The sequence below is a fragment of the Danio rerio genome, chromosome 1 (genome assembly GCF_052040795.2).
Source record: "Danio rerio strain M-AB ecotype USA chromosome 1, GRCz13ab, whole genome shotgun sequence".
Lineage (NCBI taxonomy): Eukaryota > Metazoa > Chordata > Actinopteri > Cypriniformes > Danionidae > Danio > Danio rerio.
In genome coordinates, this window is record NC_141021.1 from 20014688 (window position 1) to 20033120 (window position 18433).

Below are 18433 nucleotides of genomic sequence, written 5' to 3' on the forward strand. Positions count from 1 at the left end.
AGATCTGTAGTGTCTGCTTTTTGCTGGCTGTATGTGGGCTGAGTAATACACAAAGGGTAAAGAGGCTGAAGGAGTTCTGATATTGCAGAATATTGCACGGCTATCAGCCAATCAGATTTGAGAACCAGACAGAACTGTATGTATATATATATATATATATATATATATATATATATATATATATATATATATATATATATATATATATATATATATATATATATATATATAATCTAAATTTAAATATGAGAACATTAATATAATCATTTGGACCAACTTATTGTAATGTATTATAATTAGCAAGTTTATTTTATTAATAAATAACTAGAAACATTTTTTTAAATTGATAGTTCATCCAAAACTATCATTATTTACTCACCCTTCACTTGTCATAAACTTGTCATAAACATAAACTTCACTTGTTTGAGTTAAATTATTTTGGAAAATGTTGGAATTCTGTAAACATTGACTTCCATAGTACTTGTTATTCCTATTATGGAAGTCAATAATTACTACGTTCTAACATTATTCTAAATATCTTATTTTAAGTTCAACTGAAAAATCAAAATCCTAAAGGTTTAGAACCAAAAGTGGGTGACTAAATAGTGAATAAATTTTCATTTTTGGATGAACTAATCCTTCAACAGAAGGGACTAGTAGCATTTGGTAGATGGCTTTTTTTTTAATGGCCAAAGACTGGGGTTGAGTTATTGAAGTCATTCCACAGCAGGGAGCAGTTAAGGTAAACGTCTGAGCCTTTTTGGTACAGCACCACATCACACCATTTACTTGTGGTACACAAGCTTGTGGGGGGTGTATAATTCTACAATACTGAATTTGGGTGTATGTTTACAGCGCCTTGTTTTCATAATTGATTGTTCTTGGCTTTCATTGAAGGAGTCATGGCTAAAGAACCAAGCCGAGAATTCGAGAAAAAGTGTTGAGATGCACAAAATGATAAGCAGTTCTCTCTAGACAGGGTGAATTTGAAGATGATGGTGCTTCATCCAGCAAGCAAACCCTATCAAGCGGAATTAATGTGAGCAGGTCAGATCATCAGGATGGATTGGGAGGTATACTCTCTAAAATAAAGTTACAAGAGCCGTCACTGGGGCAGTACCTTTTTAAAAGATATATATATATTTGTTCCTAAAGAGTCCATATTGTTACCTGATGGGGAGGATGTTTTAGACAAACAAAACTCTGAGACACACTAATATTGTCTAAGCTGATAACGTCAAATCATTTGAGTCAATGCCATTCAAGCAAATGCATGAACTAATTCTCTCTTTACTCTTTCAGTTTTCAAGATTACACAAAACAGGAAGAAAGGCAGGAAGTGGTGTGTTTCAAATGCTTCATCTATCATTTCAATCATGCGTTCGTCACGAAGGAGAGATGCTAAAAGTCTGTAAGACATTACACACTTAGCAAGACACACTTAGCATTATTTGGAACCAACAGTTAATTCGGAAGAGCCAAACGGTAGGATGTCGTTTGTAAGATTGTGTGGAATATTCAGTGTACGGTCAACAAGTTCAGATGTTCGGCAACCTCATGGTGAAGTTGCATCATAATGTCCTTTACCATGACGAGATCAGGTGCCTTCAAACTAAGCATCCTTTTGTTCATCACATTCCTCCTGTGCCTCCCAGAGTTATTCCCAAGTAAGTAAAAACAGCTAAGTACAATGGTTTCTGAGGAATTAAGGATAGTAGTGTGGGTTTGTCTGAGCATGTGCATTTCAGAAAGAATGTTTAGATGTTAGCATAAGTAAAACATCTGGGTTTTCTGTGTCTTCAAGAGACACATTAGAGATTTTAGTGCATCATTATATATCTGTTTAGACTTTTGAACTTTAAAATAGGCTAAAACAGTTGTCTGTACTGTCAAATGTGACTACATCATTGTGGTCTGGACATGGTATGAGGTGTAAAAACCACTGAGGTGTGTGTAGGGCACGTCTATGGATCAGTGAGTATTCTTAAAATACATAACATTGTGTGTTTGAAAAGAATGCCGAAAATGTGTACCTTCACAAATACCTCACGATAGCTTGTGATAATAGAGAGGTAGCCTTAAAGGGATAGTTCACCCAAAAATTAAAATGTCCTCATCATTTACTGAATCAAGAGGTTCTATACTTTACATTTCTTTCTACTTCTGAATACAAAATAAGATATTCTGAATAATGTTGGAAAAAGCAGTCATTGAACCATATAGTTGGAACAAAAAATACTATTAAAGTCAACCTTTATCAGCCATAAACCTTAGGTATAATTTATAATAATAATAAAAAAAACACTATGGTGGTTTATTAGGTTACAGCTTTTAAACAGGAAATGCCACTCAAAAGTTGCACTAATAGTAACAGAAAATGGGTGTTTAAGGCAACAGGAAGTGCAGCTTTTCAAAATATACGCACATGTATGATAAAGATATCACATAAATTAACCTATTGTAATTTTGAACTATAATTATTGTAACATTAAAACCTGTTCTGTCTGTGTTTGTGGAGCTTTTAGTGATATGTTATTGTTATGTCTGTAAGCAAGCCAATACGGATATTGGATGAAAAATAGGTCAATGGAATATCTTTTTTTTTTTTTAATTAATTTTTTAATAATACATTTACAAAATCACTTTGATATTTATTAGAGATCAAGAAGGTAAAACTATCAGGATAATTTAATATGCATTTCCCAAAAGCTCAAAAAATATTTTAGCAACCTTTTCTTTACAATGTTATTGGAAAAAAAAAAATAGACAAATATAGATGGGCTGGTACAAAAAAGACTCTATCAGTCAACAGGCAAGTACAAAAAAGACTCAATCAGTCAACAGGCAAGTATCATAACATATTAAACAATAATTTTTTTATTGACTAGGGCAGTGGTTCTCAAAATAGGGTTTGCAAGACAAATGGGGGGTGGGGGGGGGGGTATAGAATTGCAGTGTTTTATCCATAACCTGCAGAAGATAAAAAATTGCATTTAACAGTTATAAAAAACAACATGCAAATAAAAAGCCAGTCTTTCAATTATTTTTCCACTTGATTGCAACCCCTTGGGTTATTACGCAGATTAACGACACAGCAATTGTGTTAGTTGCAGCAGATTGTTTTGACGGCACAATGTTAAGCTTTAACACCTTTATGCAACTCACACACATTCAAAATAAAGGCTAAGACTGAACAGACAATCAACAAGTGGCAGTCACCAAAATTAAACCAAGAAAAGTCTTGTGCTGTAAATATTGTGCTCACCATTCTCATTATGTGAGGTTAATATTAAATTTAACAAATGAATAATGAATATAAAAAAATTATATGGTTTTTAGACTGTTGCACTTTTCTTTCTTTTTTTTTTGTCAAAAAGCTCATTTAGATCCTACAAGTGATGTTTGTATGTTTTTTACTACATATGAGGATAGTGGAGTCTTTACCACCTCTGAGGATAGTAATCGTGAGTCACTGGAACTGTTATTTTGAGGGTCGCAAGTTAAAAAGTTTAAGAACTCCTGAACTAGTGGTTCTCTTCAAGTTTAGGACCCTCTATCAAATGGCAGAGATTCTTTCTTCATTCAATTTAACAATAAAATATGGTGAAACATGCAGCAGTTTGAAAGTCTACTCATCTATTCTTATGTAAATAAATAAAAATGCCAAGAATAATGATTATGTTAATAGCTTAACTACATTTATCAATGGATGGATGGATGGATGGATGGATAGGTATTGTACGTCTGGCAACACTGAAGTGCAGTGAAAAAAAGAAGAGAAAATGTGAAATGAAAGTTTGAAATGAAAAAATAATATATATATTTATATTCAAAATATGTTTCAGAGTCATTAAAAATAGATATTAATTTTATAAAGTCATATAAAAAAACACAAATACAAAGCTACATGGCTAGACACAAAATGCAGGCACTATACATCATTTCAAACCTAAAATAAGAAACATTATCTTTTATTTTCTCGCTAAGTGTTGAAGTAATGTAATTTCGTTCTGCATTACATCTATCATCACTGTTATGCTGATGACACCCAGATCTACATTAGCACCGTTCCTAATCTCACTTCGGCTACGTCAGTTCTATCAGCCTGTTTACCGGAAATCAAAGCATGGGTGAAGCAGAACTTTCTTAAATTGAACAGTTCTAAAACTGAGATTTTACTCTTTGGCAATCCCACCGTTAACAGGTATAGTGGTTTTAAGCTCTCGATTAATGACATTCAATTATCCCCCTCTCTCCAGGTCCGAAACCTCGCAATAGTATCTGGATGCAGCCATTATGATGCAAGCTGAGATTGCATCACTCAGCGACACAATGTGTGATGTCACTGTGTAGGTAGGGTTAGGGGTGGGGTTAGGTGAGCGCAATAAAAAGCATTGGATGCAGCTTAGATTGCACTGCATCAGGTCTGCATCCAGACCCCTCTCCAACCTCGGGGTACTATTTTATGCTCAGCTCAGTTTTGACTTAACTAAAACAGCCTTTTTCCATCTCCGTAATATTGCACGCATTATACCATTTCTGTCACGGCCAGATGCTGAGAGGCTTACCCTCATAACATCCCATCTTGATTTTTGTAATTTGCTTTTTGGGGGGTTACCTGCAAATTCTCTTAAAAGGTTCCAGTATATTAAAAATTCTGCCGCACGTGTTCTGACTTATACATCCTTCCTCTCTCCATTACATCACACCTTTTCTCCAGCAACTACATTGGCTACCGGTTAGGTCACATATTGATTTTAAGACTCTCTTAACTGATAAAGCAGTCCATAGGCTAGCTCCTGATTACATATGTGATCTTGCAACACTTTCTACTCTTGCTCACAGTTTTCGCTATGCTTCAGGTCTTACCCTGTTCCAGCCACGCTGCAGATTTAATACTATGAGTGTTAGGGCTTTTTCATACTGTGCGCCAAAATTATGGAATGCAATACCCATTACCATTAGTAATGCTGTGTCTCTGGATTGTTTTAAGAAGCTTCTTAGGACTCACCTCTTTAGCAGTGTTTTTAATGTGTGATCTATTGTTACCTTACTTATTGTGATACTTTCCTACTTATTGTTTTTACTTTTTTATTGTTTTTTGTTGTTGTTTTTTGCCTTGTAGCATTTTGAGCTTAAGAAAAGAGCATTACAAATGAAATGCATTATTATTATTATCTACTGTGATGTTTTGAATAAAATACCGGAAACTGAACTAGACATCATTTTGTTTTTCCTCAGACATATCTCAAATTGAGTTCCTCTGTGAGCCTTTCGACTTTTGCACGTCTGAAAGCAATGCACAGCTGTGTGGTCTTTCTGACCCTGCATGTGCCACAGAAACTATAAACACCAGCGGTCCACACAGACAGGACGGCTGGTATGCCTGTGAATCTCAAATGGATCTGAAGCTTCTCCAAAACAACACTTCACAGTCAGGTGGGACGCTTATTTTATTATATATTTCATGTGTGAAATTTACTGCTGCTTTTTATTTTTTTTATTGTCCACAACAGTAACCATTAACAATGGCTGTATGATTCACAGGAGAGCATGTGATGGCCGTTCTGACCATGAAAGCAGCCAATCTCTCAGTGTGGAACTACAGTGTGTTTGCTTTTCTCAACAACACTGATCTATACACTGAAGCCCACGATGAGCAGACCCTCTTCTACTGCAATCTTCTACCAGACAACAGCAAATGTCCAGGTCTGAGCATTTCAAGACAAGAAAACCGCAGTTTTTCTCATCGAAGCACAAATAGAGTTGGAGTCAAAATTATTAGCCCTCCTTTTCCAAATATTTCCCAATTGATGTTTACCAGAGCAAGGAATTTTTCACAGTAATTCCTATAATATTTTTTCTTCTGAAAATAAGACCTATTTGTTTTTGTATTTTGTCAAGAATTAAAGCAGTTTTAATAAAATAAAAAATTTTAAGGTCAATATTATTAGCCCCCTTAAGCAAGATTGTTTTAGATTGTCTAAAGAACAAACCATTGTTGTACATTAACTCTAATTACCCTAACTTCTCAAATTGTCCTAGTTAAGCCTTTAAAGAAGAAATGAAGCACTCAGTCAAGTTTACATTACTTTGTACATTGGATTCCACTTTAATGAAAATATATTAAACAAACTCAATTAATGTAACTATTTAGAGAAAAACGGCATGTTTTGACAATATGAGCGAAGCAAAGCGTGTCAAATGATCGGTAATACAAAAGGGGGAAAAAATGATTACATATAGGCGACGCAGTGGCTATAGTGTGTGTGTGTGTGTGTGTGTGTGTGTGTGTGTGTGTGCGTGTGTGTGTGAATGTGTTTGGATGTTTCCCAGAGATGGGTTGCAGCTGGAAGGGCATCCGCTGCATAAAACATATGCTGGATAGGTTGGTGGTTCATTCCACTGTGGCAACCCCAGAATAATAAAGTGACTAAGTCAAAAAAGAAAATGAATGAATGATTAAATAAATATATATTTTTATATTAGACACATATCTGATGCTTGTTTTTGCAACAGCTCCATGCCCACAACTTCACACATTCAGTTAATTAGGCTTTACGGTCTCTGTGTTTAGTCCTCTACTTCCACTGTATCTGTTCAGTTGAGGGAACGGAACCAACCCTGTGATGTCAGACACAGCATTATTCCTGGATGGCGGTCCCCTAGCTATAAAACCTATAGTAAAACTTGCCGTTTTTTTCTAAATGGTTACATTAATCGAGTTTGTTTATCGCATTTTCATTAAAGAGGAATCCAATGTACATAATAATGTAAACTTGACCGAGTGCTTCATTTCCCCTTTAAATGTCACTTTAAGCTGAATCTTTGTATCTTGAAAAATACCAAGTTAAATATTATTTACTGTCATCAAAGCAAATATAGAAGACATCAGTTATTATAAATGAGGTATTAAAATGATTATGTACAGAAATGTGGTGAAAAAATCCAATAAACAGAAATTAATTCAGGAGGGCTATTATTTTGACCTCAATAAAACCAGTTACTTCTTCACTTGAAACAACTTCACTGTCTTTTGAATTAACAGTGTTAAAGGATGAGGTAAAGTGCCAAGCAACCAGCAGAAGTTTCCTGTTTTACTATCATGAGCACAACATAACTGCAAGCCCTGCTGAATTACCAAATACGCAAGCAAAAAGAGGTGAGAAACTGTCAAAAACTGAAAAAAAGGGCGGGAAACTGTCAGAAAACGTCCGCTTATGCATTTCTACACACAAGACAAATGACAATGAGCCAATGAGGGATAGTTCACTGAAAAAAATTAATTTACTCATTCTTCACTTGATCAAAACCTTTTCGAGTTTCTTTCTTCTGTTGAACACTAAAGGAGATATTTTGAAAAATGTTGGTTGCTTCTGAGACCCACTGACTTCTAGTGTCATTTTTTTCCTGCTATGAAAGTCAATGGTTACAGGATTTCAGCATTCTTCAAAATATCTTATTTTGTGTTCAACAGTGGAAAGAACCTCATAATGGTTTAAAACTACAGTAAATGTTGAGGTCATTTACATTTTTGGGTGAACTATCCCTTTAAGGATACAATAATTACCAACATACCTTTTGTTAGTTTTTAAAATTATTGTTGGGTTTGTAAGCAAAAGCGAAGACATTTTTTGCTTTTTATATGGAATGAAGCACAAATAAGAACTGAGTCAAGGACAAATAGAGCGCCGCTTGTGTTTTTACACCACAATATGTGTCCCATGAGCGCTATGTAGTTTTATAGGTCAATAAGGCAGTGTTTGTATTCTTCTAGCAGTGTTGCACTTTCAAAACAACTACTTGATTTTTTGGTTTCAGGGCAGAAGTTCAGATGGCAGATAAGCAAGGAACAGGAGAGTTGATTGATTGATTGATTGATTGATTGATTGATTGATTGATTGATTGATTGATTGATTGATTGATTGATTGATTGATTGATTGATTGATTGATTGATTGAAAATATTTACTCATTTATTTATTCAACTATGCATTATGCTTTTAAAGATATCCAAAATATATTGGTAATATGTATTTTTACGTTTTAATAATTTTTATATTTAACTCAAGAGTTTTTGAATATGTGTATATATTATAAGCCCAATTAGATTTGATTTTAGCTATAAACCACTGTTGTCCTATGACCAGGGCCAGACGGAATCTGCGGATGTTTTTTGCTATTTCTGCTGAGAATTTTGGTAAAAATCTGTGGATTTCTGTGGAATTATTTTGGGAGTCTGATAACTAAAACCTTAATATGTGAAATGTAGTAATACCTTTTTAACTTTTATTTAATGTTTAAATTGCAAATCTAATTAGATTCACTTTATTTGGTAAACAAAGCAAGTCTCTAATAATACATCTACTAAAAGACAGAAAATATTACTTTACAAACTGCATTGTACAAAAATCAGATGAACATTTTCACATTAGTCAATAATATTACTGTACTTAATTTAAAAACTGAACAAAAATTAATTTACACACAAGTAAATAAACAGAATTAATGATTGGCTAAAAATCTGTGGAATTTCGCACGCGCAAATTCCGTGTGAGCCTACCCATGACTTGCCTAATTAACCTAACTTGCCTAGTTAAACTAATTAACCAAGTTAAGCCTTTAAATTGCACTTTAAGATGAACACTAGTATTAAATATTATGTGCTGTCATCATGGCCAGCACGACAAAATAAATTTGATAGAAGTTATGCTTAAAAATGTTTAGAGAAAATCATCTCTCAAATAAACAGCACTTGGGAAATTAATGAAATCTAAACAAAATTTCACAAGAGGGCTGATTATTTTATATATAATTTAAATTAAGTGAATTAATTGCTAATATTAATGTTATTAATAATTATTAATATGTTTACAATGTTAACCAATGCCACAGAAGAACCATTTTAAAGTTAAAATAATTCAAAGAATAAGAATAATCCAATGAATATTTTTCCACCATAACCTTGAAAAAGTTCCCTGAATGTTAAGTGCTCTTCATGCAACCATTAATGCCGCTAAAGCACCTTTTTTAAAAGCGGCATATACAATATGAAACTAATCTATTTTTCCAAATTTACAATACTTTTCAAATCTTTTTTGCTAAATATGCAGCACAGAGTGAATCCCTCTCTCAGCCCGGTCTATCTACCTATCTCATAAATTCCCTCTGAAGGGAAGCTCAGGCTGTCTTTTATGTTGTCTATTGATTCGGGCATGGCAGGAGACAGCAGGACTCCATAATTCAACCTAACTTTTGATAAATATATCATAGCAATACATCAAGCCAGTCTACTCAATGTTTGACTGATCCAAAACCACAAATCCTCTCAGACGGCACGCAGCCAGACTCTCACAAGGTCATCTGAGTTCAATGTAAAATCAACCTGGCAAGACTTCTAAGACCAGAGAAGAGTGTAAACTAGGAACTTCTGAAGTTTAAACATTGTGTTATTTCACGTTGTTGTTCATGCTTTAGACATGGTGTGTGTGTGTTACTATACTTTTGCTCTGGTAAAGTTTCTGTAGCTACTATAGCTCACTTGGCTTGTTCTTAGAGTGCTGATGTTTGATTTTTTCCCCCAGTGTGGTTGGCTTTGGTGCTGACTGTGGTTGTGGTAACTATTCTGAGTGTGGGCTTCCTGATCATCAAGAGCTGCCATCTTTATCATAGTAAGTATCGCTTGTACAAGATAAACAAGTCATGCCCAAAAGCCAACTTGCTGTATAAAATCCATTAAAAAAAAAACAATAAAAAAACAATGTGCATTTAAGAAGTGTGCCTCACACAGATGAGTGGGTTTTACAAACCACCTGTAGAAACACTCTTCACTCTACAGTATATACACCAGACACTTCCCTTAAACTTCTTACTCAAGCACTTAATTCTCTGATCGTGTGTATTGTCTCTTCATTTTGAATCACTGAATGCCTTCTCAAGAAAGGCATCTGCTAAATGACTAAGGCCGCATTTACACCGCACTGTTCAATTGACTCAATTCCGATTTTTTTCTCCCATGTGGCACAGATCAGATATGGCCCATGTACGTGTAAGCAGTAAGAAATCACATGGATTCCAATTTACTCAAATCAGATTCAGGCCTTGTCCATATGTGGAAATTTATGCGATATGAATTGGATCTGTGTCCTCGTGTCTGCAGTGTAAGCAGGTACAAGGGATTTTTACCTGTCAATGCGATTCGCGCATCATTAAAAACCATAGCGAATGATGTCAACTCTGACGCTTTCATTTCAGAACAGAATTTAGCATAGTTCCAAACCTTAAATCTCATCCACGAGGACTTAAACAGCTTTTATATTGTCATATTGCACAGGTATTAAAGCATGTTAACGAAAGCGAGAGAGCGCAATTTCCGCCACGTAACCAATATGCACTAATATAAAATTAGTGCATACATCACGTGCATAATTCACGCCATGGACATTACATTAAGATGCCTAAAGGTTTAAAAAAAGCCAATATATCAAAAGAAGATGGACAAATAAGTGGACAAAGATGGACAAATAATACTTTTCCGTCATAAACTATACTAATACAGCTTGTCAAAAGCTGCTAACAGATTACATACAGGAATAGAGAAAAGAGCACTCTTTAATTACCAGATGTTAGTCAGCGCCCGCTCTTTTTTTTCCTAGTCATTGCGCCTTTGCCATGTGTAAATGCAGACGATCGGATACGAGTAACTTTTAAAAGGTGATGTGAAAAGGTCATCAAAAAAATCAAAAACAGTCACAAATTCAGAATTGACCATCAAGATCTGCAGTGTAAATGCAGCCTTAATGTAAAATATCCACCTTTTTCTACACTACACACACTGTATTTTACTTCCAATTTGGGAATTGAATTGTCCATTCAAAAGAACTGAAACAATTGACTTCAAATACTAAGGCTGAGGTTCTAGGATTTTCATACTGTACATAGTGAAAACTGAGTGAGATGTAAGTTTGGGTTTGTTCTGTATTTTTTTATCCATCCTGGTAATAGCGTTATTTTTGGCTACAAGCTACATTTTTCAGGAGCTTGTCAGTAGCTTACTTGAAAAGATGAAATGACAGTACTTATGAAATGTAGCTTTTCCAGTAGCTACAGTAGCTACTTTTTCCAGCAAGTAGATACCCTTATTTCATGCAGCTGCCATTTTAAAAAATGAAAGTGAGGGCGTACTCAAACTATGCTACCCGAACAGTGCCCAGGCCTGTTTTCCAGATCATTTGAGAAGTGTGAGTGCTCTGAATCGGGCTCAGGCATGGTTTACTTGACCGGCCCTGCCCAGTTGGAGAAGGTGTGCCAGAGCGTGGTTCACTTGGGCTTTTGCGCGGTACACTAGTAGTGTGAGTGCAAAATGCGCCTGGGCCCGAAACTGAAGACGAGACGTGACTTTTAAGGGACTGTTTTATTTGGATTTATAAGTCATTCTTACTGTTCAATCAGACTGTCGTAAACCCTCACTGCATGACAGCTGCACCCTCAGCAAACCTCCTAATTCTTGATGCACGCAGACTTTTTTTATTGTTTATGAGCGTCAAAAGTGGCAGATCTGTTCAGCAAAATATTTGACTGCGTGTCACTGCATCCCAAACGACTAAAGCAATATGACTAATGGAATCTCCTCTGTGTTGATCGAGAGCGCTTACTAAACAGTGCATCATCGTTGACGTAAGCATGCCCAAGCCCGACTGTAATATGAGTGCGGGCCATCAGGGGAGACGTGAGGGGGGACAAGCGTGCTTTGGCCCAGTTTAAGGCAACTATACATAGTGTAAGTACGCCCTGAGGCTGCGGTGGGAAGAAACCTAGAAGTAGAGGACCAGCAATGTAAACATTGTAACAACATGCTTAACAAACCTTTAGCTTTCCAAACTCCAGTCTGAGATGTTTGACAACTAATCAAACATTAAGCTTTGACATTATAATTATATTGTTTTAAGTGTTATTTACTTTATATTTACTTTAAAAATACATTTGTGATTTCGTAATATAACTCTTTGTGAAAAAGTAGTTTCAATGTAACTAGCTACATTCAGGAAGCAACTTGTAGCTAGCTATTCTTTTTTTAGAAGTGTAATTTGACAATAGTTTCCTGTATACTTGCAGATGAATAGCTAATAGCTTATCAAACCACAGTTTCAGAGTAACCCCAACACTGAACTCTTTTAGGTTCATTTTTGTTCCTCCAGATTACTTTCACTCTGTATTTCCCACACTATAAAAAGCAATTGGTTACCTTATTTTTTTTAAAGTGAGTAAATCCATTGTCTTAAAAGCAAAAAGGAGCATAAACCTATTGACTTTTTGTACATAGTTTGTTTACTGAATAATTTGAATGATGTGTGAAAATCTGTCTCATTTCGGTCTTCTTCTTCAAGGAAAATCCAAAATGGTGAGATTTTTGCCTCTTTCAGCCGGTAGACGTCCGCTCAAAAAGCCGAGCAAGCAAAAACAGAATTGTGAGTGACACTAACAACCTAGTATTATATAGTCACAAGATGTTCCAGTGATTGTGCTAATGAATTGTCTGTTTTCTTTTTCAGCGATGAGAAACGTCCCTGATGTGTCCATTGCAATAAGCAGCATTAATGGTAATCAAGTGTTTATGTCTTGAGATTGTTGGACAAATGTGTTATTTTTGAAGCAACCATTCTTCATTAGTGTAAAGAAATAACTTACAAAAATGACTATGCCAATACTGAAAGGTAACACGTCTTATGTATGATATACAGTATACATATGACTATATTTAATATTGAATTAAATAAGCCTATATTTTTGTAAAACAGCAAATATTCTGGTTGGGTTTAGGTCGGTGGTTCACCAGGTGATACGTTACAAGCAGGACATGTATCTGAAACATTAAAAATAATGTTTTTTTCAGATCTGCAAAAATGTACACGGCGCCCTGTAGTGGATTTTTCATCTGAAAAGTGCAACAAAATGTAGCCAGAGCATGTATTTCATGCTTCGGAAATATTTAAACCAGCTGTAAATTGACAGAAATTTCCTGTAGTTACTTGCTGATGAGTAGCGTATAGGTTATCAAACTACTTTTTTAGAGTAACAACACTGAAATCTTTTAGGTTCACTTTTGTTCCTCCAGATTAATTTCTCTCTGTATTTATAACAGAAATATAGATATAATTGAAATTATTGCTTAAGCCTACATTTTTGTGAAACAGCAAAACTGCTGGTTGGGTTTAGGTCAGTGGTTCACTAAGTGATACGTGTACAAGAAGGACATGTATCTGAAACATGTTACAAAAAATTTTTTTTTTCAGATTTACAAAAATGTAGACAGCGCCCTCTTGTGGATTTTTCATCTAAAACTTACAACAAAACATACCCAGAGCAATATATTTCAGGTTTCAGAAATATGTAAACTAACTGTGGCGCGTATTTCCAATGAGGTTTGGATGCAAATGCAATTTTAAGAATAGTTTTTATAATAATCTTGACAGGCATCTTTAGAACAAGAATAATTTGATGAAATATTAAAAGACATGCATTTAAGTATCGCGGTGCAACCCTAATATACTAAATCATTTTAAAGCTTTGTACTTTTTCACAATTGTTTTGTTTAATTATTTATTCATTTAAATTTCAATGCCTTCAATGTTCAAGAAAGGATGTTAAATAAGTGGCCTTGACTTTTTTTAAAACTATATATTTGGACATTACCAAAAACCAGGGCTTTTGTATACATCTTTAGCTTCTTTTATGATGATGCATTGTATGTGTTCAGACAGAGAGGTAAACAAATGACCTGTTTTATCATACTCAAGGGTTTTTTAACCCAGACCCCTCACATTATATCTGTACATTGTTTTTCACAGATAATCTGCTCAAGGTAGCTGACCACATGTACAAAAGAAGTAAGTGTTTGAATATTTATTATTATGCAGAGTGATGTATATAATGAGAAATTACTTTGGTGCAATTTATAGGTAATTGTCGCTCACTGTTCACCCAAAAATGAAAATTCACTGTAAATTTACTTACCCACAGGCAGACTTTTTAGCTGGAACTGTGGTACATGGTGATCCAAGTCAACAACTATCTGCACTCTGAGGGTTAAAAAACACAAAGTACAGACAAAACAAAGTTAATACTGTGGCTCCAGATGATCAGGCTTGCCAGGTTTCTTCAGCAAATCAAGACCAATGGCCAATCAAAACTAGCCCAATAGTATAAAAACTCAAAATATGCTACCCCATTTGTAAAATACACATTGTACATCACCATATGCATTATACACTAAATAACTATGTCATTATCAATGAAGATCATGTTATCATAAAAAATCATCTTACCTTACAATTGTCTGCACAACTTGCATCGTGTCTCTCGTGTCACTGATGTGGGCTCTCCAATTAAAGACATAATGGATGCAGCCGAATGCAGAACAACTCCTGCAAAACTATACCAATGATTGAACCTCAAAATTAGGTGCCAGTGTCCTGCATAGTTTACCTGCAACTTCCTTCAACACACCTCTCTGGACATTTCTAATATACCTAGAAAGAGCTTGATTAGCTAGTTCAGGTGTGTTTAATTGGGGTTGTAACAAAATTATGCAGGACACCGGCCCTTTAGGACCGGCGAGTTTGGACACCCCGATTTAAGATATTCCTAGTTCAATTGTAAATTGACTTTCTTTCTAGATGACATATGCTTTTTTTGCTATTATTTAACAACAATCCTTATAAGTCAAAAACAAACAAAAACAGCAATTAACACGGTCTCTGACACACACAAAAGTGTGAACTCACCCACGTTAATCATCCTAGCAGCGTTTGTATCATTGGTAGAATATATAGTTAAGTATAAAAATGGTATAGTAAAATATTTCAGCACAACCATAAAAAAATAAATGATGTTATATGTTAAACCTTTAACTCACAAAATAAGAAACCAACCCATGACAAGTGATTAAAAGTAGCCCAATTCTATGGGAAAACTGTGGACTTGGCAACCCAGCTGATGACATGTTGAGGTCTTATGAAACAAATCAATCTGTTTGTGCAATAAAACATGTAAAATGCCCCATAAGATGTTATAAACATGTATCACTTCCTTATGTGGCACAAACCCCTTTAAGACCTACTAGAAAATGGCAAGCTATAAAAAAAAGCCATACAAAAGCTGTTACGACCCCCTTGTTTGAGTCGCAACATAAAAGAGCTCAGACAACAAAAGAATATATTTTGCAACTTATTTATTATATATAAAACTAATAGAACAACAAATCAAGGAACAAACAAATTTCTAGGGATAAACAAAGAAGAAAACTAACTTTAATTATATAAATCATGCCAAATTAAACTATAAGGTTAAAGAATTATAGAGATTGTCTTGACAAGAGGACGGCCAAGTAGCCACACCATCCTCCAGAAACCGTCACATCACTCTCATTTATATGATTTAAACCAATCGGTGGGTAAGCAGGCACCCAATCAGGATCTGGCTTCTAAAATACACACATCGATCAAAAATGTGTGTGCCACATTCAGCCTTACATACCAATTTAAGGAAGAACCAGAATCCTACTGCTAAAATTAATGATGTGTGTATATGTGATTTGTGTTATAATGACCTCTTATGTTTTAGGTTTGTCACCCATCTATGAGATTACAGGTATGAGATGTTTTGCTTGATATAGTTTGGGATTTAGTTCTGCCCTACCTGCATGTTTATGTGTATTTATATTGTATAAAACTAGATGGATATCGAATGTCACTAGTTTGTCACCCTATTTGGTCCCACTTTATACTTAGTGGCCTAAACTAACAACTATGTAGTTGCATTAAAAATGAATATAATGTACTTCCTGTGTTCATATGTTGCTGAACATTCTGGTGCTCCTAATGTTGAATACAGCTAGGGTTAGGGACAGGTTTGGTGGTATGGAGAGGTTTGAGGAAATGTTAGGTTGTAAGGGATGCTCAACAATGTAATTAAAGATGTACTTACAAGCAGGTATTTAATCAATCTCAAGTACAATGTAAAACATGTATTTACACAATAAATACATTGTAACAAATGATTACATTTCAGTGTAAGCACATATTAGTTAAGGCTACTTATTATAAATTGGGATCCACTATTTACTTAAGTTTAATCTATGTTGTGTTAATGTGCTTTTCTATTATCTTTTTTTCTCTTCTCTTTTTCTTAAATTGCAAGTTTTGAAAATATTGAATTTCATAAAGTCATGCCAATAAAGCAATTTTTAATTGAGGATGAATAGATGATAGAAGGAGAGACGGACAGAAAGAATAAGAGACAGAGGGGTGTATGGATGGATGGATGGGTGGGTGGATGGATAAACAGGTAGAAAGCAAGATAGATGGTATGAAAGACCAACACAATCTCACGGTAATTCGTAACTTTTTCATTTAGTGGCTAATTCGTATGAATTCGTACGATCTAATTCGTACAATTTAGTACGATTTGCTTATCCCCCAATGACGGTTGGGGTTAGGGGTGGGGTCAGGTGCCACGCCTCCTTTTTAAAATCGTACCATTTCGTACGACTGAACTCGTATGAATTCGTACGAAATAGCCACTAAACTGGCAAAACGTAAAATACTTACGTTTTCTCGTGAGATCAGGCTGGAAAGACAGAGGGGTGTATGGATGGATGATTAGAATAAAACACGGACAGAAGGATGGATGAATGGAATTCAAAAGACAGACAGAGAGACAGACAGATTAATTGTTGGATGGATGGATGGAATGAAAGACGGATGGATGGATGGATGGATGGATGGATGGATGGATGGATGGATGGATGGATGGATGGATGGATGGATGGATGGATGGAATTAAAAAGACGGACAGACAGACAGACAGATAATAATTGCTTGATGAATGGATGGACAAACAGGCAGATAGCAAGACAGATGGATGGATGAATGGATAGAGGAATAGAATAAAAGACAGACAGACACATAAATACATACAGTGCATAGCATCAACTTGAAGAAATTACTTGGGGGTGTATGGATGGATGATTAGAATAAAACACGGACAGAAGGATGGATGAATGGAATTCAAAAGACAGACAGACAGACAGATTAATTGTTGGATGGATGGATGAAATGAAAGACGGATGGATGGATGGATGGATGAATGGATGGATGGATGGATGGATGGATGGATGGATGGATGGAATTAAAAAGACGGACAGACAGACAGACAGATAATAATTGCTTGATGAATGGATGGACAAACAGGCAGATAGCAAGACAGATGGATGGATGAATGGATAGAGGAATAGAATAAAAGACAGACAGACACATAAATACATACAGTGCATAGCATCAACTTGAAGAAATTACTTGAACTTGCTACAACTATAATTAAGAGTCTATTTCAGCTTTATTAATAAAACCTTTCCAAACGTACATAAATCTGACTTGAACAATTTATTTAATTTCAGAGGATGAAGAAGGGCAAAATGAAAATCTGGAACAAGAGCAATGTAATGTCTCTGTGCCACTGGAAGGTAAATATTTTACAGTGTGCACTTCATGAAAATAATGCATATGTAAAGCTTTCCTCTGTATTATTTTGACGATTTATTACTTTGAATAAAAATAACTCAACGGCCAAAGAGCCTCAAGCATTCCATGTGTTTGGGATATTAAACAGCATTTATACACTTTAAATTCATGGTAAGCGGAAACACAACAAAGCAGATTAATACTTGAAAAAGATGTCCACACCGATTTCCTCACCCATCAGCTGATGTAACAAAATCTGATGTCTGATGTTGATACAGTCTTTAGTATTTTGCTGTCACAACTAGTTCCTATCCAGTATAGCCTGACACAGTCTTTGAATTGCATAATGTCTCATTCGGTCACATTGATGATGACACGAGCTGATGATGGGTAGATCTTTGATGCCAGTATGTTGCTTGCGGCAGAATAAATTACGCTGCAGATGGCCGCATGGTGAGACTGATGTTGCCATGGTTATAGAATTCTACAAGATACATTTTTAATAAATACTGTCATTTCTACAGAGATTAAACAATTACATCTGGCAGCACAAGACCACTGTCAACCTTCAAGTAAGTGATCATGTGTCCAGTTTGTCATTAATGAACTATAAGCTGATAAATAGCTAAAGCAATGGTCTCAAACTCAATTCCTAGAGGGCCGCAGCTATGCATTCTCAATTCCAAGAATACAGAGAACAGACTTGCGTTCTTGTGAAGACTGGCGCTGCCAGGTCACCTCAGAAGAACAAACTTGGGAGAAATGAGATGCTGCGTTCTACTAGATGGTCACATGATGAATTTTTAATGGAAAATTACTTAAACATTACTGCATTCATACAATTTTTTGTTTTCCCCCCTTTTCAATATAAACATGCACAAAAACCTTACAAATATAGTTTACACAAAACAAATA

The 18433-nt window shown here is 35.2% G+C and overlaps 1 protein-coding gene across 2 annotated transcripts in view; it reads left to right on the forward strand.

Moving 5' to 3' along the window:
• The window catches only part of si:dkey-192k22.2, a 25174-nt gene continuing 6741 nt past the window's right edge, over positions 1–18433 (forward strand). Inside the window, exons 1-13 of one of the 2 annotated variants that reach the window (XM_087237058.1) lie at positions 16–99; positions 976–1047; positions 1303–1667; positions 5242–5439; positions 5548–5709; positions 7049–7162; positions 9584–9670; positions 12386–12466; positions 12551–12598; positions 13847–13885; positions 15621–15647; positions 17455–17520; positions 18043–18090. In XM_087237058.1, the coding sequence (XP_087093184.1) occupies positions 1577–1667; positions 5242–5439; positions 5548–5709; positions 7049–7162; positions 9584–9670; positions 12386–12466; positions 12551–12598; positions 13847–13885; positions 15621–15647; positions 17455–17520; positions 18043–18090 (961 nt within the window). In that variant the 5' untranslated portion in view covers positions 16–99; positions 976–1047; positions 1303–1576. Of the gene's footprint in view, positions 100–897; positions 1048–1302; positions 1668–5241; positions 5440–5547; positions 5710–7048; positions 7163–9583; positions 9671–12385; positions 12467–12550; positions 12599–13846; positions 13886–15620; positions 15648–17454; positions 17521–18042; positions 18091–18433 lie in introns of both variants that reach the window. The other variant, XM_087237059.1, reaches the window with a different exon arrangement.